This window comes from Emys orbicularis, chromosome 18 (genome assembly GCF_028017835.1).
Source record: "Emys orbicularis isolate rEmyOrb1 chromosome 18, rEmyOrb1.hap1, whole genome shotgun sequence".
NCBI lineage: Eukaryota > Metazoa > Chordata > Testudines > Emydidae > Emys > Emys orbicularis.
Window position 1 is genome coordinate 16,559,808 of NC_088700.1, and position 27,106 is coordinate 16,586,913.

At 49.2% G+C, this 27,106-nt stretch overlaps 1 protein-coding gene across 1 annotated transcript in view; it reads left to right on the plus strand.

Annotated features, from left to right (window-relative positions):
- The first annotated feature begins 6,155 nt into the window (after window positions 1–6,155).
- ASTN2 (astrotactin 2) overlaps window positions 6,156–27,106 on the plus strand; it is a 551,498-nt gene continuing 530,547 nt past the window's right edge. The window contains exon 1 of the mRNA XM_065418613.1: window positions 6,156–6,341. Within this exon, the coding sequence (XP_065274685.1) occupies window positions 6,156–6,341 (186 nt within the window). The remainder of the gene's footprint in view (window positions 6,342–27,106) is intronic.

The following is a 27,106-nucleotide window of genomic DNA, read 5'->3' on the forward strand; positions in this document are numbered from 1 at the left end:
TTCCCTGCAAAGTATGTTTGTGGGGAGGGGACAGTTTGTAGAAAGACACCCGAGAAAACACAGCGGTGTTGAAAGTGGGGGAAAAAAAGGAACATGCAAGCTGACAATTGGGATAAAAAAATTCCTCCAAGTTAGGCCTGTCTGTGGAATAGTCTCCCAGGGGATGTGGGGGAAGCCCCATTGCTTGAGTCATTTTGAAACTAATCTGAACGCAGCACTAAACTCGATTCCGTAGGGACCAATCCTGTGCTGCCAAGGGCGGGCGGAGATTTCTGTCTGGGAGATGCTGCATAATTTTGGATTATTATCTTAAATGGTAGATAGCACTGAAGCACTTATAGAATAATGTTTAAATGGGGGTTACATTTGTGGTTACCTCAGTGCTGAAGAAACCCAGGGTGTAGAGCTGGAAGCCTATTGCAGGGCAGAACAGAGCTGCGTGTGAGAAGATTGCAAAGCAGTTGACAGCACTAGGTCTGGCTCTAGCCAGCATGAGATCAGTTCATAAGCATGGTCATTATAAAAATATATACACTCACCAGATCCGTACTCAGTTTCTTCTGGTCTCTTTCAATGGCGAAAATATTCGGTCTCCTTGTGGGCTGGGTGAAATCTGTGTTAGGAGGCCAGGCCAGGTGTTGGGTAAAGGGGTGTAGAGGGCATGATCTGTGTGCTGGAAATTCCCCGGAGGCTCTTTCCCCCTAGGCTTTTCCCCCCCCGGCAGATTCCAGCAACCTGGAAAAAGTAGAGGGAGGGGGGAAGGAAAGCAAAGCACAAGGAATGCTCGGTTATCATCGGGGAGATGCTCCGGAGATGAGCTGCCATGGGCAGATTGGCTTATTTTAATAATGACCTTCAGGAATTAACTAAAAATACAATAAGCATGGCAGATTAGAAAGAACAAGCCAATTAAATACAAAACATGCTTTGTAAAACTCCATGACAGATAAGTCAGGGCTGCAACCTCCAGAATAACTGATGAATGCTAAATCATTGCACAAGGGCTGGGGAGTGTGTGTGTGTGTGTGTGTGTGTAAGGGGGTGGGGGATGGGTTTAGGCTATTGAATATTTCAAGACTTGCAGCCTACTTTGGAAACCGGGGAAAGGTGAAACAGCTATGGTTGCGTTGCGTTGCGTTGCTTTGCTTTCAGTAAAACAAAGGGGGCGGGAGCAGGAGGGGGTTGAGCCGGCCTGGAGCCGGAAGGCATGCAGTAACAATTCTCCAACTTTAATATCTGCTGTTTCATTTTATATTCATCATGTCAGCATAATCTGCTTTTATGGGAATCGTCTTGGTTCTCGACCAAATGCATTTAGGCCCTTTTGCTTTTAAGTTTGATAGTAATGTGACTTGAAGACTTCAATGAAATGTTTATATGTAAGGATTGTAGAAGCGGCAAAGAGAAAATGGAGTTACAAAGTCGGAAGGGCTCTTACTCCTTGGTCTCTTCTCGGACTTTTTTCACGAACAGGTGACCTAGTGGCTAGTTCCTGGGCTCTGCTATGGGAGATTTTTACCTGTTCCCAAGGATGGGGTGTGAAGGCTATTGCTTGTTTTTTTTGGGCTAGCTAACTACACAAACCAGCGTTTTGGGGGGGCAGGGAAAGGCTCTGCTACTCTGCAAGTGCATAGACCTTCTGGCCAGATGGGGCCTTTAGCTCACCCTAACCAGACCTCCTGCTGGGGCAATGAACACCATCTTTGATGCAGGAAAAGGAGCATCTGATCATGCCTATTGCTATTAATAAAACAAACCCCTTGTACGTTGCTGTTCGCATACCTGTGCTTGATTGGATGGGGTGAGACTCACTTCCTGCCCCAAAGAGCTTGCAGCGTAAGGTAGAGGAGGCGAACTGAAAACCAGTCACAGGGCAAGAGTTTGGGTAAGGGTGGGTGTGGGGGAGGGAGGGCAGGAAGGATCCGTGGAAGAAGGGCATTTTGAAGTGGGTGCTACAAGGAGAAGAGGCGGTGTTGGGTGGGTGAGAACAGCCAGGCTCTTCCCGGCATAGGTGGGAACATTCTGAGATACGGCGCGGAGAATGGGGAGAAGGAGGCAAAAGGAACAGCGAAGTTAGGCACTGTGGCGATGAGGCAGACACGTCGGTGGGGGAGGATTTGTGTAGGCCCAGGCCTCTAGGTGGTGATGATGAATGAGCTGAGGTGAGATGGGAATGCTGGAAGGAAGTGGAAGTGGGGGAAGATGCCAGTGTAGGATCAGGGAAGGTACCTTCAGCAGCAGCCTTCGGGCCACACTGGAGGATGGAGAGGCTGAGGGGTCAGACAAGGCCTTGGTAATCAAGGTGAGAGATGGTCAAGGTGCGCAGCAGAGGGGATAGGGAGAATGGGGTCGATGGTGGTGACAGACCTCAAGGAGAGTCTGGCGGAGGGGGGAAGAGGGGAGTCAGAAGTGATGAGATGGGGAGAGGCACCGCATGCAGGAATTCGGGTGGGGAGGAGGACATTCCTGGAAAGGAGTAGGAATTGGGGGGGGGGATGTTTACTCTGGAGTATCTTCTATGTTTCCAGCCTGAGAGGCAAGGCCTGAGAACCACAAAGAAGCATCGGCAGATTCCCCGTCTCAGGGCTGGTCTACACTGGAAACTTACATTGGTATCGCTACGGTCTTTCAGGGGTGTGACAAATCCGCACCCTGAGAGACGTAGTTAAGCCGATCTAACCCGTGGCGTAGACAGTGTTGATGGAATAATTCTTCTGTTGCCATAGCCACCGCCTTTCAAGGAGGTGCATAAACTAGAGCAATGGGAGAGCCCCTCCTGTCGCTGTAGTGAGTGTCTACACTCCACACATTGCAGGGGGCCTGCTCTAGCTGTGCCACTGTAGTGGTTTAAGTGTGGACATAGCCATAGTCATGGGAATAAACATGATTGGCTGAAACCTCCTTTCCAAAACTTGGCAGGAAAGGCCAGTTGTGCTGCAAGAGGTATAAAGGGTACTTTTGCTGGAGTGCCTCCGAGTGGCAGCAGATTGCTCGGTGCTGATGGAAGTCCTGTCTTTCAAATGACATTTAAACTGGTCCCCGTCTCCTTGTGTTCATTAAAAGGGCTTGTAGCGCTTTCCCCAAACTGGAGTTGGGCTGTGACCGGGACGAGCCCTCCTGCTCTTGTGAGATCACGTTCTGCCTCTCCAAGCTCTCCCTCCTTTGACACGGGGCTGTTCCTCGCTTCATACCTTAGTGTCCTATGGGATGCGCAATGTTCCTCCCAGAGGGAGTGATGTTTCGCTAATGGGAGAAGCAAACTCTGTTCGAGGCTCTTGGGAGATGAGGTGCTGTACGAATGTGGGATTTTAATTTTATGAGACTCCTTTTAAGTTTTATCTAACCTAGTGTGTCCTTCAACATGAGCTCTGGGGTTGAGTTTTGTTTTTCAGGGAGCCAAAGGCAAGAGCCACCTTCGCTGGTGTTCTGCTCCTGGAAACAGCTTCATTTATTTGCTGGGATGGGGACGGGGTTATTTGCAGAAAACCTGCTTTGGCGGCAGAGGGGTGACGGTGAATTCATGCATCTCTGAGATGCAAGCCTACTCTGTTATGTATTCCAGGATTGGGCAGGAGTTTTATTCTCAATAGAGTGGGCAAACTAGCTGTCACTGTGCTTGCAAGGTCGAGATAACTAGCTGTCCTCCAATTAGATTCAGGTGGTGGTGCCATTGTCTCAGATATGGTGATAGAATAATTAGCGAGGTGGTGAGCAAGGGAGTGTGTAATATTGGCCTAACCTTGTTGCTGCAGACTGCAGCCAGGGATCCAGCCTGCTGGGGACAGCAGAAACCTGATAGACAGGTAAACCCAGCCCTGTGGAAAGGTTTGGATTTCTTGATGAGGCTTTCTCTATCAGCGCGTGATTGTTCTCTTGGTCTAAAACAGGGGTCGGCAACCTTTCAGAAGTGGTGTGCCGAGTCTTCATTTATTCACTCTCATTTAAGGTTTCATGTGCCAGTAATACATTTTATCGTTTTTAGAAGGTCTCTTTCTATAGGTCTATAATATATAACTAAACTATTGTTGTATGTAAAGTAAATAAGGTTTTAAAAATGTTTAAGAAGCTTCATTTAAAATTAAATTAAAATGCAGAGTCCCCCAGACCGGTGGCCAGGACCCAGGCAGTGTGAGTGCCACTGAAAATCAGCTCGCGTGCCGCCTTTGGCACATGTGCCATAGGTTGCCTACCCCTGGTCTAAAACAATGACCATAGGAGTCGTATGTTTTCTGATGCAAAACACATGTTGCTTTCAGGGCTGGAAAAATCCATTTGCCCCTGAAGAGCAGGGGGGATTTATTTGCCGAATGAAGGGGCCTGGATGGAACCATTGACTTCTGCAGAAAAGTGTCAAAGGCTAGACGCTTGGTGGCTACTTAGGAGAGCCTTATTCCTGTGGTGTTTTCCTGAGTCTGCAGACTGACAGCTGCTAATCAATCCCTTGACTGGATAGCCGGGGTGTGAAACTGACCACGCTTGTCTCTTTCACGGCTGTTGCTCAGCACCTTATTGGCAGCTGTGAAGCTGCCGAGGATCTTGTTTAGTTTCATGCTGCTGCTGCACGGCAAAACTGTGAGCAGCAGCCGAGGCACAGGAACAAGCTGCTGTCCCTGGGTTGTGCCGGAGGCTCCCTCTCTTTTGGCATTTGCTTTTGGCTAGAAGGTGTCTGAATTTTCCAAGCCCCTGATTGTTTATGGTGCCCTTCGTGCGCTAGGTGCTTTTGAAAAATCTAATATGATGCAATCCCAGCCCCAAGATGTTTACAGTGTAAATTTGAGTATCGGGACATGAGAGCAGGAGTTTACGTCAGCAGAGGAAGGCTAACAAAGGAGCCATTCCAGGTGTCACGCTCTCGTGCAGCAGCTTGCTTTCCCATTGGCACTGCCTCCTGCTGGTGTCTCCTTGTGCTTTTTCACCGTGCTGAGGAAGTGGCTGTGACTGCTTTTCCGTGCCAAACATAACTGCAGTGCCAGTGAGCTAGTCCTGGAGAAAGGCGTATCTCAGGGGTGGCTAAACCGCAGCTTGCGAGCCACATGCGGCTCTTTTACAATTAAAGTGTGGCTCGCAGAGTCCCCCCACCCACCCTCTCCTCCCCCGTTCTCTGCCTACCAGACTGGTGGGGGAGCTTGGGGCTTCTGGCCTGTGGCAGGGTGGTGGGGAAGCTGAAGCCCCTAGCTGCACCACCCTGCCGCAGGGCAGAAGCCCTGAGCCCTGGCAGGTGAACCCAGCTCTCGAACTTCTGGAAGTGTACTGTATGCGGCTCGGAGAGTCAGAACGTTTTTGGCCACCCATGGTGTATTTCTTATAACTGCTCTCTGGCTTCTTCCTCCGCTTTGAATGGATGACAAAACCCCTGTTGAGAGAACACCTCGGATCCCTAGGAGCTGCATGATGTTCTTGAGCTACTGTACAGTTGGAGGATAGTCAAGGGACCTTGTCTTTCAGGGATGAGGTCCTCTGCCTTTCATTGCATAAGAAACCTGAAGTCCTATTTTGTGTGTGTGTGTGTGTGTGTATGTATGTATACACACACCATTCCTCTGTCTCCTAGCTTGCTAAAAAGAAAGACCGGGTTTACGTAACAGCTCTATCACAAGGGCTATCTTGTGTTTCTATTGCACATCTCATGCAAAGATCTCAAAGCACTTTATAGCCAATAATTAATTAGGCCTCACAACTACCCCCGCCTCTGAAGGAAGGGTAGTAGTATCATAAGAATGGCCCTACTTGGTCAGACTAAGGGTCTATCTAGCCCAGTATCCTGTCTTCCGACAGTGGCCAGTGCCAGGTGCCTCAGAGGAAATGAACAGAACAGGTGATCATCAAGTGGTCCATCCCCTGTCATCCATTCCCAGCTTCTGGCAAACAGAGGCTAGGGACACCTAGCATTATCACACGTTATCATTCTGTATATGGGGGAAATGAGGAACAGACATGGAGCGACATGCCCAAGGTCACCCAGCAGATCGGATGCAGTTTTGGGGATAGATCCCAGTTGTCCTGGCTTCTAGTCCTTGCTCAAACCACTAGAGAGAAACTCATTCCTCTCACTCTAAGGTAGTCTGCCTGTTGTGCAGTGACATGGGACGTGCGTTCAAATGCAGCTTTGTCGTGAGTGCAGAAACTGAACCCCGGTTGTTTTTGTTGTTGCAGAGATGTCTGGCACTGTGGCGGATATTTCCTTGGTGCACTGGAAGCAGCAGTGGTTGGAGAACGGCACCCTGTATTTCCACGTCTCCATGAGCAGTGCTGAGCAGCTGTCCCGGGCCACTCCACCCACCCTTCAAGAGCCTGCTGAGATCGTGGAGGAGCAGATGCACATTCTTCACATTTCTGTCATGGTGAGTGAATCCTTCTTCCCTTCCCTGCCCAGTCTGGGGGCCAAGAGGAGCAGCTGGGAGGGGCTGGTGGCCAGACGGAAGTGAGACGGGGGCGTTAAAAGGATGATAGGCCGGTTTGTCTCAGTCCAGCTTCCAGTGTGCAAACGTCTATATCCCCTAACCACCATAGCAGCCCCTGGTTACTGGGCTTTGGCAGAGCAAGGCAAATGACTGAATGGGCCTGGAAAATGAGTTATACCTGTTTCTAAAGGTAATTCTCTCCAGGGCAGGATGATCCATATGGACGCCTCCCTTCCCACTGTGTGCTGCGTATGGAACGCTCAGGGGCTGTCGGCAGAATGCTTCTCACCAGTGTTAAGTTCTGGCACGAGACAAGTTGGTGGAGCGAGTTAGTGTCTTGGTGCTTTTTTTTTTTTTTTTTTTTTAAGCTGACGCCTACCCAGCACGTGGGTGTCAACTGTGGACTGATCCTGTGTTGTTTTGTCATTAAAAACCAATCTGATACTTGCAGGGTTCTGGGAAAGCAGTTTCCACCTTACAAGCGTTTGGATCAGTCTGTTTTAGGTACTGAGGCCTCTGTTACCATAGGATCCGTGTCCTTATCCTTACAGCACCCTGTGAGACAGAGGAAGTGCTATTCTCCCCATTTTACAGATGGGATCTGAGGCACAGAGAGACTCAGTGACTTACTTGCCCAAGGAAAGTCTGTGGCAGAGCTGAGAATTGAACCTGGGTTTCCCAAATCCTGGGCTAAAGCCCTAACCACTAAGCAATCCTTCCTCCCTTAGCTGTTGTGGTTATGTTTGTGTTGCTCCTTCATTGCTGAGTGGCCTTGCTGGGTTGAAAACATAGACTCCTGAGAAAGTGCCCTCCAACTGCATTGCACGGCGGCAATTGTAGGAAGGTATCTCCAATCCACGCCTGTTTAATGTACCTGTTCATAGCTCAGAATTCGTGCATTGGTTCAGAACTCATCCTTGCTAGATTTTTCTGGGCTACTTGGATCCTTGTTTTCCACTTGAGCAGGGACTTGCTCTGCTTTCTTAAAAGATCAAACCTAAGCAAGTTAACTAAATGCATTACAGAAATGGGTTGTGGATTTAGATGGGACATCAAGTATAGGTAACTAAAAAGATATATTGCATATGAAGAGAGAGTGAATTGGCTGGGACTGCATAGAGAGGAGAGGAAAGAGGGCAGGATAGAAGTATACATAACAACGAATGGGATGGAGAAGGTAAATTGGATGCTCTTATTCATAAGCAAGGGGATAGTCAATGGAACTGAAAGACGACAAACCTAGAATCATGAAAAGGAAATCCTGTTCTTTCATAATGCGTAATTAACCTGTGAACCTCATTGCCACAGTACATCATTGAGGCCAAGAGCTTAGTTGGATTCAGAAAAGGATTAGACATTTATGTGGATAATGAGAACATCCACAGTTAATGTTAGAGGGGATCAATTTTTTAAAAGCAATATAAACGCTCATGTTTCAGGGCATAAGCCAACTACTAAGTGGTCAGGGTTAGGAAGACACTTTTCCCGTGGGTAAATTTATGACATAATTGCACCTTCCTCTACTAAGCAGAGTTGGAGGGAGGACGTGGTCCAGGAGGGACCGTTGGTCTGATTTGGTGTGGTAGCTCCTAGGCACGTTCCCGTGTGGAATAGCCTGTAGGAATCGAGCAGAACTGAGTGGAAACCCCAGTGCTGGGTTTCATTACAAACTTGAAACTTTGCCCAGTTTGGTTGAAAGATTCATTAACTTTTCAAGTGAACCCGGGCCAAGTTTTGAGTGAACGGGAGCAGATAGATGGTTTTTGCCTCAAAACCATGTGAAATTTACAGCTTACGCAAAACCAGGTGAAACGCTTTGTTTTCAAAAGAGATTTTTCAACTGAGGGTGTGTTTTGCTCAAATAGCCGTAGGGCTGGTCTACACTCAGAAACGAAATTGAGTCAGCTACAGTGCTCATGGGTGTAAAAAAAAATCCACACCCCGAGAAGTTGGCTCAGCTACGTCGAAGTCCCATTTTTACAGCTCTAGGGGGATGGAAGAATTCTGCTGCTGTCCTAGCTCCTGCCTCTCAGGGAGGTGGATTCACTACAGCAACGGGAGAGCCCCTCCTGTCGCTGTACTAAATTTCTGCACTGACGTGCTGCAGCAGCGCAGCTGTACTGTTTTTAGTGTAGACGCAGCCTTAGCTATGCCCTGCCTTAGCCCTCACCCACCCTAAGCCTACATCCCAAGGCAGCCTGATGTACATGTTGTACCTCTTCTGCTACTCCAAGAAAAGCCACATAACTATCCTGTGCACTCCCTGCTGTGTCATCTGCCAGACCCCGCCGCTGTGCTCACTCAATACCTAACCTCTTGCCGTCCCCAGAGATAGTAGACTTCTCCGTCACCTATTCCGCCTTGCCGTTCTAGTTGAGACCACACCATTTCATTTTCTTGCCCTCCTTGGTAGGGCCCTACCAAATTCACGGTCCACTTTGGTCAATTTCACGGTCATAGGATTTTAAAAATGGTTAATTTCAGGTATTTAAATCTGAAATTTCACGGTGTTGTAATTGTAGGGATCTTGATCCAAAAAGGGGTTGTGGGGGTGGGGGTTGCATGGTTGTGGTGTGTGTGTGTGTGCGCGCGCGTGCGCGGGGGGGGGGGGCTTGCGGTACTGCTACCCTTATTTCTGTGCTGCTGCTGGGGGTGGCTCTGCCTTCAGAGCTGGGCAGCTGGAGAGCGGTGGCTGCTGGCCGGGAGCCCAGCTGTGAAGGCAGTGCCGCCCCCAGCAGCAGCACAGAAGTAAGGATGGCAAGGTGTGGTATTGCCACCCTTCTGCATTGCTGTGTGCAGAGCTGGGCCCCCAGTCAGCAGCTGCCGGCTGCCCAGCTCTGAAGGCAGCGCAGAAGTAAGGGTGGCAGTACCGCCTCCCCCCTAAAATAACCTTCCAACCCCCCTGCAACTCCCTTTTGGGTCAGGATTCCCAATTGGAGAAACACTGGTCTCCCCCGTGAAATCTGTATAGTAGAGGGTAAAAGCACACAACAGACCAGATTTCACGCTCCGTGAGGAATTTTTCACGGCCGTGAATTTGGTAGGACCCTACTCGTTAGACTTGCTAAACACCCTCCTCTCTCTCATTCCACTTTATGCCACAAAATCCAATCCCCCCCCCACCCCCTCTGTAGACAAGACACATCCTGACTGCTATGCATGAGTGGTTCTGAGGCCACCCCCATAATCCCCGTAGGAGACGAATAGCAACTGCGACCCCACCCCTTCTACACACACTATCTGTGGGACCCATTTGCCAGCAGCCTAGATAGAGCTATGATCTCACCTGCTTCACATAGGGACAGGAGGGAATGGGCATGGCATGGGCTTATCTTTCAATCTGATTTAAGGAGCTGTGCTGTTTACCTTTACTTGTGTGCACATTCTGTGTCCGATTTGCAGCATGGTAGGGTACCGGGACAGAGTTAAGGTTGCCTGTGGAATATCTGCGTCTCCTGACTTTCAAGCGTTTGGTGGGATTGGGTGATGGCACTTTAGGAAGCGCTGTTTGTTTGACTGAATGCCACCTTAAAGAAACATTTTTCTTTTGGGTGTGTGTTGATCTTGGTGCTGCTTATGCACTGCGTGGTTTTCTGGTAGCCTTGTTCTCTGCCTGTAAAGCTGGAGTGTACGGTGCACGAAGATGGGGCTGGGGATACAGGTCCTGAAGGCTGAGATGCATGCAGATGTATGTTCCGCGTTTGCTGCCCTTGTGGTAGACGGGGTAGAATCGGTGCTTGAAGTCGGGAGGTGAACTTCAGGATGGAACCGAGAAAGCAGGGGGAACTCGTGCAATGCGGCAGTGCCGGTCTGAGCTGTGGAGCAGAGTGCAACTCATGGTGGGGGTGAGGATAGCATCGTGCAAATGAGCTGCAGGAGCGATCCAATCACATCTTTCATTTAATAGTACTTGGCATCTTTCACAGTTGATTTTCCTTTATCCTTCACGTAGTCTTCTGGTGCTCCTGGTTTTGGTTCTTTTGCATTATATTCTTAATGCAGTGAAAGCGTGAGGAACTTTTATCCTTTAAATTCAGCTAATTGTCTTTACACTGAACTACTTCCCCGGGGAAGGGGAGGGAGGAGGCAGCAAGGGGAGAACCAGAGCTCAGTTCCCAGAACTGGCAGTAATGGGGAGTAAGAGATGCTCCCGATAGGAATGGATAAACATCGGGGATTGCCTGTGAGGTTAAGAATGGGGATACATTTGATGGGTACATGTGGCTGTATTTCTGTTCATTGGGGTATGAATACAAGCCATGAATACAGTGCAGCAATTACCCAAATCCAACTTCTGCTGCTAATGTTCCCAGCTCAAGGGCATCTTTAATAGCAAAATAATACTTGTTTTTTCCCCCTCACTGTTTTTCCTAATCTCTCCCCAATGAGACATAACATTAATTACCGCAGTTAGAGGGAATTCAGTCTCCATTACTGTCTGCCACCCCTTTCGTCTTGGCTTGAGCATCCAAAATTCATCTCCTGAATGAAAAGAGGGGAGGGAAATATGCAAATGCAGGACTTTTTTTTTTTTTTTTGCGCAGTGTCAAGTAGAAAGGAATCAATATTTTTGTCATTACGCCTGTTGTGTTTTTTTCCATAATCTTCGCTGTCATTTGGGTTTAATTGTGTTGTTTCCTCTTGTGTGGAAGTAAATCTTATCTGTTTTGGATTAAAATTCAATGAAGGTCACAGCAGCTCAAAAACTTACCAGGCTGCAGCAATTAATGTTCATTTGGCTTTGATAAATTGGAATGTTCCCCACAATAGGACTGGAGTGGATTTCACAAGCAATAATTCTTCCATTAACTCAATGATTCCGTGCATGATGGAGCATCTTGTCACTGCTCTGTTTGTCATCTGTCACTTCAAGGATCTGGGCATATGCCTGATATGATTTATCATGATTATTGGGGCTGCTTGTGTCAAAACATTTAAAACCACTAATTATTCTTGCCCTGTAAATTGCTGAATTAAACAAAACACGCAATTCCGTTTCCCCCCCCCCTCCAGCTTGTTCCCCTGTTTAATTATCGTTCTGGGCCACTATAAATCCACGCCGAGAGCCGCTTTTAACAGCATCTGGCTCGGAGATGGGTCTTATTTAGGGGACTCTAGGGGGAGCGCTGCAGGAGCTGGTGGAAGGCGCATGCTTAATCTCTACAATGTAGCTCGTTTGGTTCTCAGTGCTTCTATTGAGAACATTATCTATTGTACTTTGTGTGGCCTCTATCTGAGCACCTCGCAATCTTTAATGTATTGATCCTGATGTGGTAGGGCACATTGTACATGTGGGAAACTGAGGCACAGAGAGACTGTGACTTACCGAAGGTCACCCAGGAAGTCCGGGGCAGAGCAGGGACTTGAACCGAGATCTCCCGAGCTGGCTGGAGTGGAGCCTCGTGTTTCACATGCTAACTGCCATGTAAGCAGAGCCCATCACCAAAGCCAGCATTGGTGGTTACAGCCCACAAGCCAGGTGGATTCAGGTTCCTGGTGACTGGAAGTTGAAGACACTGGTACCTCTCAGAAGGAGCTGGCTCCATCTTTGCCTGCTGGCCAGCTCCTGAGGAATGTTGGAAGCCAAACCCTGCCGGCAGGATTCCTTTCCCTCCGCTGCAGTAAGGCCCTCGGTGAAGCTGAGAAATGGATTCGAGAGTAATAATGAGTTCCTCTTTGAGCAAAAGGAGGGCAAGGCAAGAATCTTCCCAATGGTGGAGGGGGAGCAAAGCGGTAAGTCAGCCCTGCTCAACGCCACCAGAATTGTGCAGGGTCAGAGCCTGAGCGCAAAGTTCAAAGGGTCCCTGGGGAGGCGAGGCGAGGCATGCACCCAGGTGTGCAGCCTCCAGGTAGGGATGTGCTTCAGGTAAACACCACCTGCACTAGTCTTGCTTCAACTCACTGTCCAAAGCCTGGAGGCTAAAACCCGCCTACCAATTGGACAGGTGCAATGGCTCGTTCCAAGAAACTGGTAAAGCAACCATTTCTGAACCCTGCCAGCTGCAAAAGGACCTTGGTCACGCACACTATGGGCTGGATTCTGCCCTCCCCGATGCTGCTGTGAGAGGAGCGACTCCGCTGAAGTCAGCGGTGCCATGGAGGGGCATGTGCAATCAGATGCTGGCACTATGCACGCAGGTGTGTGTTTGCATAGACAAATTCATCCACTGACTCAGCTGGGTTTATTGCTGGAATGTACTGGGCTCTTATTGTCTTCGGGGAAATGTAACGGGCAAATTCACCGCTTTGTTTCATCTCCTTCCTCTCTCCCTACTATGGGATACATGAGTGTCTGGAATAAAAAGCAAACCATCCTCGTCAGATTTCCTACACCCACTTTCTGCCTGGCTGTCATTGGCGTTAGCCAGCTAGCTGCTGGAATCCAGTTCTCCCGGTGGATTCTGTTCTACTTCAGCTCTTATTTATACGTTACCATTTTTATTACTGTTCTTATGTATCCTGATGTTTCCCTAATGATCAGTCACAGGGGCTGTGTTCTGCCAGCTTCGGAGATGGGCATAAAATGTGCTCTTAAACATTTCACTCTGATTTAGCAATCTCTGCCTGCCTGCTGTGAAGTGTAGTCTGGGGATAGATGCAGTGGGCCTGATTCTACTTGCTCGAATACCAGTTTCACTTCTGTTTAACTCCACTGACTTCATTGGAGCTGATCCTGATTACACTGATTAGTGAGACTAAGGCTTGGTCTACACTTACCCCCCAAGTCGAAGTAAGGTACGCAAATTCAGCTACGTGAATAACGTAGCTGAATTCGACATACCTTACTTCGAACTTACCGCGGTTCAGACGCGGTCCACACGCGGCAGGCAGGCTCCCCCGTCGACTTCGCGGTACTCCTCTCGTCTAGCTGGAGTACCGCAGTCGACGGGGATCACTTCCTGGTTCGATTTATCGCGTCCACACCAGACGCGATAAATCGAACTCGGAACTTCGATCCGCAGCCGTCGAACTACCTGGTAAGTGTAGACTAGCCCTAAAATCCAGCGAATGCCAATTGTCTCATATCACTGCCTTGTGGGTCTGGCTTTGGGGTTCCTGCTTTAACATGTGCATAGGAGTTGGTGGAGTTGTTTTTTTTTTTTTTTTTTTTTAAAGTGGATACAACCTCATTTCAGGATCTTCCTTCCTGCAGGCTCCCTGCCAGCATCCAGCTCTATCCATGTGCATTAATTTGCATTTTCATCTGTGCACCATATTGCAACAACTTCCATCCCACACAGAGTGCGTTTTCTGGAGGAATGCAGCTCTCAGTGAAGTTTTCCCTTTGAGCTCTGCCGGGGCCAAGTACCTTGTGTGGCTTCATGCCTGTCCTGCACGATAGTTCTGATCGGTGTTTTTAGTTTTCCCCCAAGCGCCTGTGTTTTCAGTTCTCAAATGCTGAGGGAGTCCCTTGCATTGTACGCGTTCCTCTAAAGTCTGAACTATATGCAGTTTTTGTCCTGCTATAACTGTGTTTGGGGGGGCGGGGGTTGTGATATTTTACCAATGTAGCTATACTGGTACAACCCCTAGCGTAGCTGCATTTATACCAGTATAGTTATTCCCCTCCCTGTATGTGATGATTACTCTATATTGGTATAAGCATTGTTACCCCTTTTTGACGCAAGTGAATAGTCAAAATTTGGGGCCTTGTAGGTTGATTCCGCTAGAAAGAGAAATTGATGGTAGAGCCAGGAAAAGTGCTGTTTTCCTGAGCACAGAAGGAATCAAACAGCAGGAGACCATTCCTTTATTCACTGTTCCAAACCTGCCTTTCCAGCCATCATGCTGTGCCCCAAAAGCCTCCTTTCTTAGCTTTCTGTCAGGGCCATGTTACCAGCACTCCTGTTACCGTCTGCTTAGCTTTCTGGTTACTTTAGTCTCTGCCCGCCCTTTCTCTCTCACGTACACAGGTAAACAGCTCCACTGATCCAAGTTGTAGCATTGGGCCACATGCTTCAGCTTCTAGTCAAGCTCTTCCATGTACCTGTATGTTGGATCCTTCTGCTGTTGCTTCAGCCATCTCTTTACATTTACCCTGACACTGTTACCAACTTATGCCTGACCCATAGCAGCAAGGTTTGACCCAGCCCACAACATGTTTATACTGGTATAACTGTGTCCACGCTAGGGGAGCTGATGGTTGCTTTAACTACTCTGGCTTTTAGTTGAAGTGGTGGAACTTTTGAGTGTAGACACACGCTAAGTGAATGGATCCAGAACATCCCTGATTTTTCTGGAGTGTGTCCAGTGGGTTAGCTTGCATGGGACAAATGCTCCAGGTCGTTCTCTGCCTGAGGCTTTATTGAAAAAGTTGTACGTTGGCTGGCAGAATCCCCGAGCTTAACGCTCCCATGTTTTGGGCACTTAACAGGTAGCCTGTTGTCTCCAGAGTCCTCTACATTTGTTCTCCTCCTCTGAACACTAGCTGTCCCAAAGGAGACCCCCTGCCGAAATAGCTCAAAGCTTGGCCTTTTCGATGTGTCCCTGGTGTCCTTGGCTGCTGCGTGGAAGGGTCCAATTGAGGTAGGGACACACAAGCCCCCTCCTCTTGGGGGAGCATGTGCTTTTGTGCTGCCGCCTGGCTTCTCGGTGGCAGCATCCGAGCGTCTGTCAGCCGTCTCCGTTGGAAGAAATGGTGTAACGTGAATAATGAGGTAATGAAGAAGGCACAACGTCTGTGTCATCATTTCTTCACCAGGAGGTCAACTAGATTCATAAAACATGCACTTCCAGCTTGTGATATGTGTAGGAATTAATTAGGAGAGGGAGAGCATTGCTGCCTCAGCACATCGCCTTATCTGAAAGTTATAAAAACCAAACTGATCGCAAATAAATGAGCTTCCTCGTTCCAAAAAAATCCCCAACACCCACCCCAATTCAGTGCCGGCCCCGTGCGAGAGTCCTGTCCCCACTCCCAGTTACTGGGGATGGGGGAAAGAGCGTATAGCCCCACTTACAGATGGGCTGAGCATCCTCCACTGCCAGCCACTGGCAGCTGCGGCACTCTGCGTCGTTAAAAACCAGGCCATTGGTATCTGTCCCAGATGGAGATGCCATTAGCATCCTCATCTGGGCCCCAGGTCCACTTGTGCACTTAAGTCCTTCCCTCTACTGCTTTGCAGAACTGAAGCAAAGCAGTAGAGGGAAGCCCAGGTGAGGATGCAAATGGGACCTCCTTCCAGACTAGATACTAATGGCTCAACTTCCAGTGGCGCTGAGTCTCTGCACTTCTCATTGATAATAGTGGCATTAGCAGGAACTCACTGCACTGGAAGTTGGGCTATCCCCATCCCTAGCCAGGGACAAAGCTGCTGTTCAATCGGGGCTCTGGTTGGGAGCTGTACGCGAATGGGCACTGCATTCAGCTGTGGGGTCTGCAACTAGACCTTTGTACAGGTGGGCACAGAAATCCCATTCCAGTTCACTTCTTCTTACGTCCGCTCACAGTCCTGAAGTGTCTACCCCCGCCGCCACCTGATTTGGCTCATGAGGCTTTTAATAGAAAACACGAAGAAATGAATGGATCCTCCTGCAGATCATCCCACAGATGAGGGGAGGGAAAGTAGAAGTACTGCAGAGGGGAAAGAACGGATGAAATCAGACTTCAGCAGCTTGGTTGAGTCAAGCAAGAAGAAAGCTGTCCAGTCTCCTCCCTCTACAGCTGTCAGGAGCATGTCCAAATCTGTCTGAAAATTTCCATACTGTTCCATTAACCAACTTTTTGGGGGTTGAGGAAGAAGCATCTATCTGATTTTCCCATCCTTTATGAAGACAGCATAAAACCAGCGTTAAGTGTAATTAACGAGGTGCTTTTGCATTGAGGGAATTAATTTTTTTTTGGATTTGTCTTTTAAAGCATCATTCTTGTGACAGAGACACCTGTTATGCTAATAACTTTGCGCCAGCCTCAGTAGAGGCCTTGATGTTTTCTACCGTAGTTACTCTGAATACATTAAACACTTTGTAGCATTCTAGTCTCGCAGGTTTTTTCCCTCCGTTAAAATATGTAACTGGAGTGCTCCATTTGCATCCCCGATAGAGCAGAGGTGAATACATTTTAGTCCATCCACCTAGGATGTACCTAGACTGGGCAGAAAACCAACTTTCTCAAGACATCCCCAGAGCAACCAATACTAGCAGCCGTAGGAAGCATTCGGGAGATGCTTGTTTATGCAGATAGGACCAGATGCGTGGCATGCGCTCCCAGTCGATGCACATTTAAAAGACGCAAGCGCTGGCAGAAGAATGTTATTGCAGGGTAGCTAATCAGGCAGATGGGCTTCAGAAGGGCCAGGGGAATGAAGTTGGGATGGGGCAGAGCAGATGTCCAAGGAGTAGAAGCAGCACTCGGAGCAGTATTTTGACGGGGTGAAGCAGACATTGAGATGCCCATGGTTCTAGAGAGCGCTGAGAAGCGGGGATTCACATTGGGCACTTTACAGCCGTACCTTGTTACCTATAGTGCGAACTTCCTTATAACAGACTTTATAGTTACATGGTCGTTCAGTGGGCTATGAATTAAATGCTGCATCTCAAACTCGAATCTTAAGTGTGGCCCTGAGGTTGGGAAACAATCGCGGGTCCACAGTGTTTGAACTGTCACTTGTACTGCAGACTTTCGTCCGCAACTCCCCGTCTGAGCCTCTCCTCCTACCGCTGCATTTGAGTGCCCTTCGCCTTGCCTTATTTATTATTTATTTATTTTGTATCGCATCAGTGTCTAGAGGGCCTAGCTGAGATCGAGGCCCCATTGTGCGAGGCGCTGTACAAACACACAGCGAGTCCTTGCCCCAAGGAGCTTGCGGTCTAAATAGACAAGACAGAGATGGGGTGGATGGGGAAACAAAGGTGAAGTGACTTGCCCAAGGTCACGCAGCACATCAGTGGCAGAGCTGGGAATAGAATTCGGGTCGCAGTACTCTAGCCACTACACCACGCTTACCTCTGAATCTTTTCTCATCCTACCTTTGTCACCTACATTTTAGTGTGTTTTGCCTTTGGCTTCCTCCTTTCCTTGCTCACAGTTCCTCCCCCCCAAGGAAGCAGAGGGAAAGGGAAAGGAAGGCATCGCTCTTGTCACTTTCATTGGCTGCTGGGCTCATGCCTGACCAGAGCTGTGGGGCCGTGAATGCAGCATACTGTACTGGCCTTGCATAGAAGGGTTATTCTCTGCCTCTGATACAGGATCCCAGCCAGTCCTGCTGAGCTGCAGGTGTCTCAGAGAAAGCAATTCTGTTCAGGAGCTTGGTGCTAATCGTGTGTGTTATGGATGAGGGTAAAGAGCCTAGAGCATGTGATAGGCACCTTCAGTGTGTTGGAGTAACTGCAGAGAGATTCTGCAATCAGTGGCCTAGACTTCATAATTTCAAACTGCCAATCTCAAAACACCCTGGGACATTGTCTAATAATAATAGAAAATGAAGCCAAACTCTGCTTAGTAACTACAAAACCAGCCACTCAAATAAAACCTTCCCTCCTCCTCCTCCCTCGCAGAAAAAAATCCAGAAGGGAAAAGTGGTGGGAAAAAGCAGTGACAGTAGAGCAGTAAGTGTTGCACACCTGCATACATATTCCTGGTGCTGATCTCTGAATAGGGGGGTGACTGCTGGGCAAAGACAGACGCACAGGCGAGAGGTGACTACAGGATATACCTGTTCTGATATAGTCTTTGCACTGTAGACTTGGTTGGGCGTCAGAATGGCTTTTGGAGGGATGCCGGATTAGCAAATCTGTTGGTTCACCGCTGCGGAACCTCATGTTAAGAGACACTGTTGGGTCGAATGTGCCCCTAAAACGACCCTTTATAACATCTCCCTGAAATTTAAATCCAAGCAATTTCCAGTGGCAACCAATTTCTTTCCAGCGTGGTGTTCTGTGAAAATAGCACCATGCGCTTCTGTGTTTCTCCTTGCTGACCAGATGGACAGTGCTCAGTTTCGTAGTAAAAAAAATATTCTTCCGAACGGCCAGCCCTGCAGTGTCGGCCTGAGGTCCCCCATCATCACCAGTAGTTTGGGTCCTGCGGGCTACGTCATGCCCCCGGTTATGCCTGTGCAGCCATAGGGTTGCCAGCAGCAGACTTGCCCTGATGTAACTGATTGGAATCTAGCAATTGTGCTGATGAAGCGTGTGGAGGAATAGATTGTCTCCTGCCTGTGCTCACTCCGCAGAGCTAATGGGAGTAGAAAGCCGGAGAAAAACCAAACCAAACCTTTCATCAATCACTGAACTCAATAGCTGAATCTCGATATGCACACAGAGCAGATCAGTTTAGTAAGAATGTACCTTTTTACATAGGCTGTGTCCGTATTCAGTAACACTGGTATAATGAACGATGTGATTTAAAAAAAAAAAAAAAATTTAGTTGAGCAAATGAAAACCCCCATGTAGATGTTCTTGTTTCAATTTAAACTTGACTAATTAATACTAATTTAACTCAAGGTGAGATCAGTTGATGCAAGCCAAGCTCAGATTGAATTACGAGTGACAGCACAAGGCTTTCACAAACTTAACTACGTTGGTTTAAAACCGCACTGGTTTCACAAAAGGCTTGTCTACACTTGAAATACTACAGCGGCACAGCTTCAGCTTAGGGCTGGTCTACGCTGGTGGGGGGATCGATCTAAGATACGCAACTTTAGCTACGCTATTCGCGTAGCTGAAGTCAAAGTATCTTAGTTCGACTTACCTGGCCATCCTCACGGTGGCAAGTCGACCGCCAGGGCTTCCCCGTCGACTCCGCTTACTCCTCCTGTTGAGGTGGAGTATGGGCGTCGATTCGGGGATCGATTTATCGTGTCTAGACGAGACGCGATAAATCGATCCCCGATAGATCGATTACTACCCGCCGGACGTGGCCTTAGACGCTACCTACGTTGACGGGAGTAGTTCTCCACCTCCCCAAGAGGTGGTAGCTAGGTCAACAGAAGAAATCGTCTGTCAACCTAGCACTGTCTAGCCTGGGCTTAGGTCAACTTAATGACATCACTCGGGGTGTGGAATTTTCAGACCCCTGAGCAACGTAGTTGTGTCAACCTAACTTTTTAGCTAGACCAGCCCTAAGGGTGTAACTTTTAATATAGATGAGGCCAGTCTCTTTGGTACAGAAATACCCTTTAAACAAACATTCCCACTGAGGGTCTCCAACCTGCAGAATGGTGCTGGTGTATGAAAGCTTGCCGAGGAAATGGACTAGAAACCAAAGTGAAAGTGACTAGTGTACTTTCACTTTCCAAGCTGAGAAAAGTGGGGGAACCCCCTCCCCCCAAAAAACCCCTCACATTTTTTTATTTTAGTAATCTGAGCGTTTAAGCCCCTAGATAAGGGCTTTAAATCAGAGACAATGTTTGACTAGACCTTGCTCCCATGGGAAGTCAGTGGCAAAATTCCCGCTGACTTAATTGGTGCCAACTTCAGGCTAAGGATGGTTATTTTTAACTTGTTCCTGTTCCTGCTCAACTTTCTGTCCCCCTCCCCTTGCCTCCGATTGCAATCAGGAACCCACTCTGTTTTAGCCTTGGAAAGGTCTCTGTGAATTCGGAGGTGCAGCCTTGTGCTCATTGCATGCCACAAAGCGAATAAACAATTACATTTATTTTAAAATCCAGTTATCTAAAACTCCCAGAAAATAAATATATAGTTTTATAAGCAAAATGGTCCAGATGGATCGGATTTACTCCCAGCTTGGACGTAGCCCTGACTCCACTGTCTCCTTCAGAGCAAGCGTTCAGCGGTTCCAAGGTCAGACGGGATTCATTAACTTACCTGCTAGGAAAAGAAGAAAGCTTTGAGCGCCAACTTTCAGTCACTGCTGGGACAGACCTTAGCAGAGTCCACACAACCCCCCAATTCCTGTCAGCCTCTGACACCTTGTGTTGAATTGTTCTCTTAGTTCAAATACGGGAAATAAAGAAGGAATTCTCTTCTCTCTTCCCACTCCCTCCACCCCAACCCCCTCCTCTTCTATTCCCTCTTCCTCCTGAGCAGTCAATTAATTAACTGTCAATGGTCAGCACATCCAGGATGATGAGAGCTGCTCTGTATTTGAGGTCCCTTCTTCCATCCCTGCGTGCGGAGGATCTGGCCCCGGACAATGCACAGCAGGGGTAAGGGGAGATCCTTCACATGGCAAAGGGCCAGGGCTAAAGCCGGTGTGTTAGGGAGCGGCATACACCCACGTCCTGCTGATGTGGAGAGCCCGTGATCTTGTAACAGAGCTGGGACCAAGAGGCATTTGTACCTATTAGCCAGATGTCCTTACTTTTCTCCCAGCATGTTTCATTCATTTCGTGTTCTCCATTGGTGGGGAGAAGCCAAGTGGGTAAAGCAGATTCACGTTATTTTGGGTTATACTGTGTATATTTCCCTCCCAGTCTCCTGCTGCCTTGGGTTCGGGTTCTTGTACGGAACTCCCTGCAAACCTCTTGAGCAAACTTTGGTCTGGATGCATGCAAACTAGCTGCTTCCCCGTAGTCTTGTCACACACAGCTCCATAAAGCTGGCACATTTGAAATCAGGTGGAACTTGATGGCGACCGCAACAGAGGGCTGCATCAAAGGGCATTTTCTGGGGAGCAGCTGGGGTGGGGGTGAGTAAGCCCCAAAGCAAACTTCAGGGTGCAAACCGCTGTGCATTGAAAGGGGCAAGCTTCGCCTAGCTCTGAGAGAGGGAAGCGTGAGCATTGTGTGGGGCTGGCAGGTGGCGATAAGGCAAAACTGAGCAGCTGGGTAACCCTGTTTGAGGTGGATTGTTGAGTGCAGTGGTGGCGTGGTGACCATCTGCAGCATGAAGTTGAAATGGGGTATGATTGGCTGGCAAGCAGTTGGCCTGCGTTAATGCCCCAAAGAGAGAGACTGTAGGATCAAGCTGCAGGCTTTGCTTGGCCTTTCCATCGTTATTCATGTCAGCGCTGGGTCTGTCACACACTCTCTGCCACAGAAATTAATGACTTGAACTCCGTGACCTGCTCGCGCGATGGGATGAGGCTTCGTAGGGCCGCACAGCGTGACAGTGATCCTGCCGGTGGCGGAGCGGGCAGAGCGCCAGGTGCAGGGGAGAGCTGCTCCTCGGCTGCAGAGCTGGTAAAGCCAGAGGGAAGAGGAGGAGGAGGGTGGGGGAAAGGTAAGGGCAGGCCGAGATCCTCTGCACTTGCTGCGTAGGTTCCTGTCTGTGTTATCAGGCTTGAGGTGGAGGGGCGGGCTACGCCTAAATCATGGAGAGCCAAAGCTGGTTTTTCAAGAAAGCCGCCCTGCCTTGCAGCCTTTGGTTTATGGTGGCAAAGCCTCCTCTGATCACCGTCTCCCTTGCTTTGCCTGGCCCCCGCTTGCTCCCTGTGGCTGTTCTGGGAGGGTCCAGCTGCTGGAGACTGCTTGGCAAGCTGTATGCCTGGAGGAGCGCTCTGTGCTGGAATGGGGGGCCAGGCTGTTTGGGGAGGAGGGTAAAAGTGTGCCTAGGCATCGCCTGTAAGGAGAACTTCAATGCTGAGTCCTCGTCCCCCCAAGTGCTCCTCTTGGCCCCTCCGCAGGCTTATTGCTCCGGCAGGCAGCTGCCAGCTAAGAACAGTTTTTAATTCTCCTCTCTGGCAGTGAATGTACTTGAACTGCTGCCTTCGCTCCACGATCTCCAGTTGTGTGGGGGCGGGCGGAGGAGGGGTGCAGTTCAAGCTGTTCCAGGACCTGCCTCCCTCTCTCCTGGGGGCTGGATTCCCACCTTGCAGCAGGCACATTCTCCTCCTCCCTCTGCTGTTCGCTTTGTACAGGGAAATGTCTTTCCTGGCTCCTGCTGTCCCTCCGCCGCCTCTCCCGGGCAGACTTTCTCTCCAACGTCCCTCCGTGACTGTCCTGTTCTGTGGTGCACTTGAGGCTCCCTGTAAGTGGATAGAACCGGGCACCCGTTACGAGTAGGCACTTAGCAAACTCCTCTGGACTAGCCCCTGCTTTGGACCCACATGCCACCCGTTCAATGCACCTTGCTAGTGACCTGCCATCTCTTTGGTATTCCTGGACTGAGCACCCACACAGTTCCGCCTCTGCATCTCAAGCCTGACCACAGATAGCTCCCTGTTGTTCCAGACCTGGCGCTCTCTCCTGCGTGGTGGTTTGCCCTGCAGCTAGCCATTCCCGAGGGATTAAATTAAGAACCCAGGACTCCCGAGGTCAGAGACTAGCCCATGTTGCGTGCTCCAGCCTCCGGGGTTGGACAGCAATAGCATTCCCTCACGCAACGGCTGCGCCCGGCGGTGCGATATGCAAAGGAGGAGGAGAACAGCATCAATAATAGATAAGCAATGTGCCACGCATCCCCCCCATCAGCTTTCATTTTAATTTAAAGCGAATACACTTCATCAGCCCGGGTCTCGCCTGGCTTTTGCCTCTCTCTGCTGGTACTTGATATCTTGTGACTTTTCCCATATGCACAGGCCTTTCCGTGCCAGGCTCCGGTACAGCAGGGCGCCTTCTGCCACAGAGATAAAACAAGGCTGTTTAACGGCACATGCCACTTGGAGCTGAGGCTATCAAAGCTGCGACCCTGGTGGGAGATTTGTGCTGCTGGGCCGAGTTCGAGTTGTCCCTGGGTTTGATTGCCTCTCTCTCATTGCTTTCCTCCCCCCATTGTAAATGGCAATTAAACGTCGCCGTGTGTCCTTCTGTTCGAGATGTGCACTCCCGCCTGCATGCTGCTCAGAGTACTGAGGATGTTACAAGCAAAATTAGGGTGACCAGACAGTAAATGTGAAAAACCGGGACTGGGGTGGGGGGTAATATAAGAAAAAGATCCAAAAATCGGGACTGTCCCTATAAAATCAGGACATCTGGTCACTCTAAGCAGAATGCTGCCTACTGGGCATTGGTTAACTCCTTTCTCATGCAGCTCCATCCTCACCTCTGGAGGAAAGGAGTGCTGCTCTGAATGCTTGCGCTGGCTGTCTTGCCAATTTGAGTTGTCATGTTCTTGGTGCAAAATCCTCCCACCCATCCTGCCGAGTACCTGGGCCTGGCTGAGAGGCTGCTCACACAGTAATGCTGCTCTTCCCCATGCCACCGAGGGAGCGAGGGGTGCTTGGCTCAGACAGAATGGTTTCTCTTGAGGGTGGAGTTCCCACTGCCTGCAGGCTCCTAGCTTCTGGGAGAGCCGTGTGGGCTGGAGGACTGGTGTCGCTGTTGAGATGCTGCCTTAGAAACACTTGAGACAGGCCCATTTTAAATTATACTTACATGCCACTTATTCCAGGATCCAGAAGAGGTGAGTCGGTCTGTGTCCCAATTTTACAAACGGGATTGGCGTGACCAAAAGGTGAAGCGACTTGTTCAACTGCTCGGCCCCGGGCCGAGTTGGGAGAGAACCCAGATCTGTAACTTCCCAGTCCCCATTCTAACTCCTGGGCTGTGCTGCTGGAGGAGGCTTGCATTGCTCAGAGACGATGCTTGCAGAGGGTTAAACACCTGGTCTCCATTTATTACTGACGGGTATTGCTGTAATGCCTACAGACACCATTGGGATTGGGGTCCCATTGTGTTAGGTGCTGACCATTCACATAGCGTGGGACAGTCCCTGAAGCTCTGAAAAGCTTACACTGTAGATAGATGAGACACAGACAGGATAGGAAGGGAAACTGAGGCACAGAAGGAATGTGACTTGCCCAGGTCACACAGCAGATCAGTGGCAGAGCTGTGACTACAGCCCTGGTCTCTGGAATTCCAGTTCAGTACCCTGACCCCTAGGTCGTACTGCGCTTGGTACCCCTCAGACACCAGGCCGGGTATGTGAACTTGGGACTCCAGGGGCCTGGTTTTCAGATTAGTTCTCCTGTGCGCCTCCTGCCCTGAAAGCCGGCCAGCTGAGGGTGCGGTCTGTCTACACGTTGCCACAGCTTGGGCCCCGGCTTGGCTGCACAAACCTCAGCTATACAAACCAATTTAAAAATGGCCGGTTCCATGTTAGCACGCTTGCTCCTTGGCAAGCGGGCCTGAGTGGGTGGGTGGAGGATCCTGTAGCCAAGCTGTCATTTCACATATCCCTTGGCTTTCACCACTGCCCTTGCCAGTGAAAGGAGGTGCTCTAGCCTGGGTGGCTGCCCTGGGTTAGGAAGCAAGAGCCCTAAATTAGCTCTTTTCCTTTCTCGGTAAAAAAAAGAAACCTGCTAAGCACCTCATCTCTATGGCTGCTCCTGCTCCTTTCCTTCAGCTCTGATCCCTACCACGTGGGGCTTTGTCTCTGCATATCACTGGAGAAGGGAACCCTTCTGGCAGGTGACTGCTGAGCCCCTTGAGTAGGGCGAGATAGAAGCTGAAGGTTAAAGACAAGCAGCTTGCCACTGCGCTGTGCCCAAAGTAAGGCCACCGGAGGAGGAAGGGGTAGTGTTTGTGGGGCCCCTGTTGCCTGGCGGTACCCCACAGGCATGGCTGGTCTCTCCCCCCGCCACCCCCTCCACACACCCATTTTGCATGCTTCTCTTGGCACAACGTCTGGGTTCTTGGCTGTGAAGCTCTGGAAAGGGGGAGGGTAGGAGCAAAGTTGATTGGTTGGCCTCCTGAAGCATCCCCCGAGACCACGGTAGTGTGCGGCTGTTGCCCCAAGGATGCTGCTGAGAAGGACGAAGGTTACAGCATCTCAGGATGCCTGTCAGCAAAGACAGACTACGGCACGTGGGCCAGGCGGAGTGTTTGGAGAAGGAAGGTAGAACCTGGGCTGGGAGAAGATACTATTCGCTTAACCCATTGTGTGCACTCCCTTCTGTCTCCAGTCAAGGGGGGTGATCTTTACTTCTGTACCAGAGTGAAGCCACCTTGGAGGGGAGAAGTTCTGCATTCCATGGGTCTGCATTAGAGGAACTGCAGTGTAAATCCGTGTTATAGATAGGATGCAGGTGCACAGGCAAGCCCCCTTTGAGAGAGAATGCTGGGTAATGGTTAGAACTAGGGACTGCAAAGCTGGAAACCTGGGTTCTGTTCCTCCCTTTGCCACTCACTTTCTGAGCAAGTTTGGGCCAAGTCACTCTGCTGCCGTGCCTCAGTTTTCCCATCTGTAGAATAGGGATAATTCTCACCTGGCTCATGTCATTCAGTTGTCTTTGTCAGGGAACTGATTTGTGAGATCAAGACACAGTCCTCCAGGGCCGACGCAAATCTTAACAGAAGTGATACCAGAGGATACCAGACTCCTCTCACCACCCTCCCCTGCAATGCTGGTTGCCAGAGCTCAAATTGGAGCAGTGCATCACATATGAGAGAACTGTCATCTCTACCAAGCTGCCATCTTGTGTTCCATAATCTTGGCTTTCATATTTTTTAAGGGGGTCTCTATCCCCATATGGCTGCAAAGATAACCTTGAAAATGTGAACCATGTGTAAGAGGTGCAGCCATGCCTGCCTGAGTCTGCAGAGAGCCTGAAACAATACCTCACAGAGGCATGAAACTGCCCTTTTCCCGCTGAAGCATTAACTCAAATGCCCCATGATGCTGATTTCAATGTTAACATGAATTGGTTCACTGAAGTTCCTAGCTTGGAAGGAGGGAAGGATCATAATATGGAGATCTCACAATCTCCTGGTGCCATGAGTGGGTGGTGGTTGGCAGAGAGCCATCACTTTCTCCTTTCCCACAGCTGAGAAGGAGCCAAACCCCAGGAACCCAGTAGCCCAGCAGAGCCTGTGTGACTATATTTAGAACATACGAACAGCCATACCGCGTCAGACCAATGGTCCATCTAGCTCAGTATCCTGTCTTCCGACAGTGGCCAGTGCCAGATGCTTCAGGGGGAATCAACAGAACTTGGCAATTATTGAGTGATCCATCTCCCCTGTCGTCCAGTCCCAGGTTCTGGCAGTCAGAGGTTTAGGGGTACCTGGAGCATGGGGTTGCATCGCTGACCAGCTTGGCTAATAGCCATTGATGGACCTATCCTACATGAATGTTTCTGTTTTGAATCCAGTTATACTTTTGGCCTTCACAACATCCCCTGGCAGTGAGTTCCACAGGTGGACTGTGTGTCGTGTGAAGAAATATTTCCTTATGTTTGTTTTAAACCTTTAATTTCATTGTCACTCCTGGTGGTTATGTGAAGCGGTAAATGACATTTCCCTATTTACTCTGTCCACAACATTCATGATTTGTATAGACCTCTATCATAGCCCCCTTAGTTGTCTATTTTCTAAAATGAACAGTCCCAGTCTTTTTAATCTCTCCTCATATGGAAGCTGTTCCATGCCCCTACTCATTTTTTTTTGCCCTTCTCTGTACTTTTTCCAATTCCAATATATCTCTTTTTGAGATGGGGTGACCAGAACAGCATGCAGTATTTAAGATGTGGGCGTACCATAGATTTATGTAGTGAGACTATATTTTCTGTCTTATCTATCCTTTCCCTAATGATTCCTAACATTCTGTTAGGTTTTTTGACTGCCACTGCACATTGCGCAGATAGTTTTCAGAGAACTATCCACAATGACTCCAAGATCTTTCCTGAATGACAACCATTCATTTACACACCATTGTTTTGTATGTACAGTTAGGATTATGTTTTTCGATGTGCATTACTTTGCACTTATCAACATTGAATTTCATCTGCCATTTTGTTGCCAAGTCACCCAGTTTTGTGAGATCCCTTTGTGACTCTTCGCACTCAGCTTTGGACTTAACTACCTTGAGTAATTTTGTATCATCTATAAACTTGGCCCACCTCACTGTTTACCCCTTTATCCAGA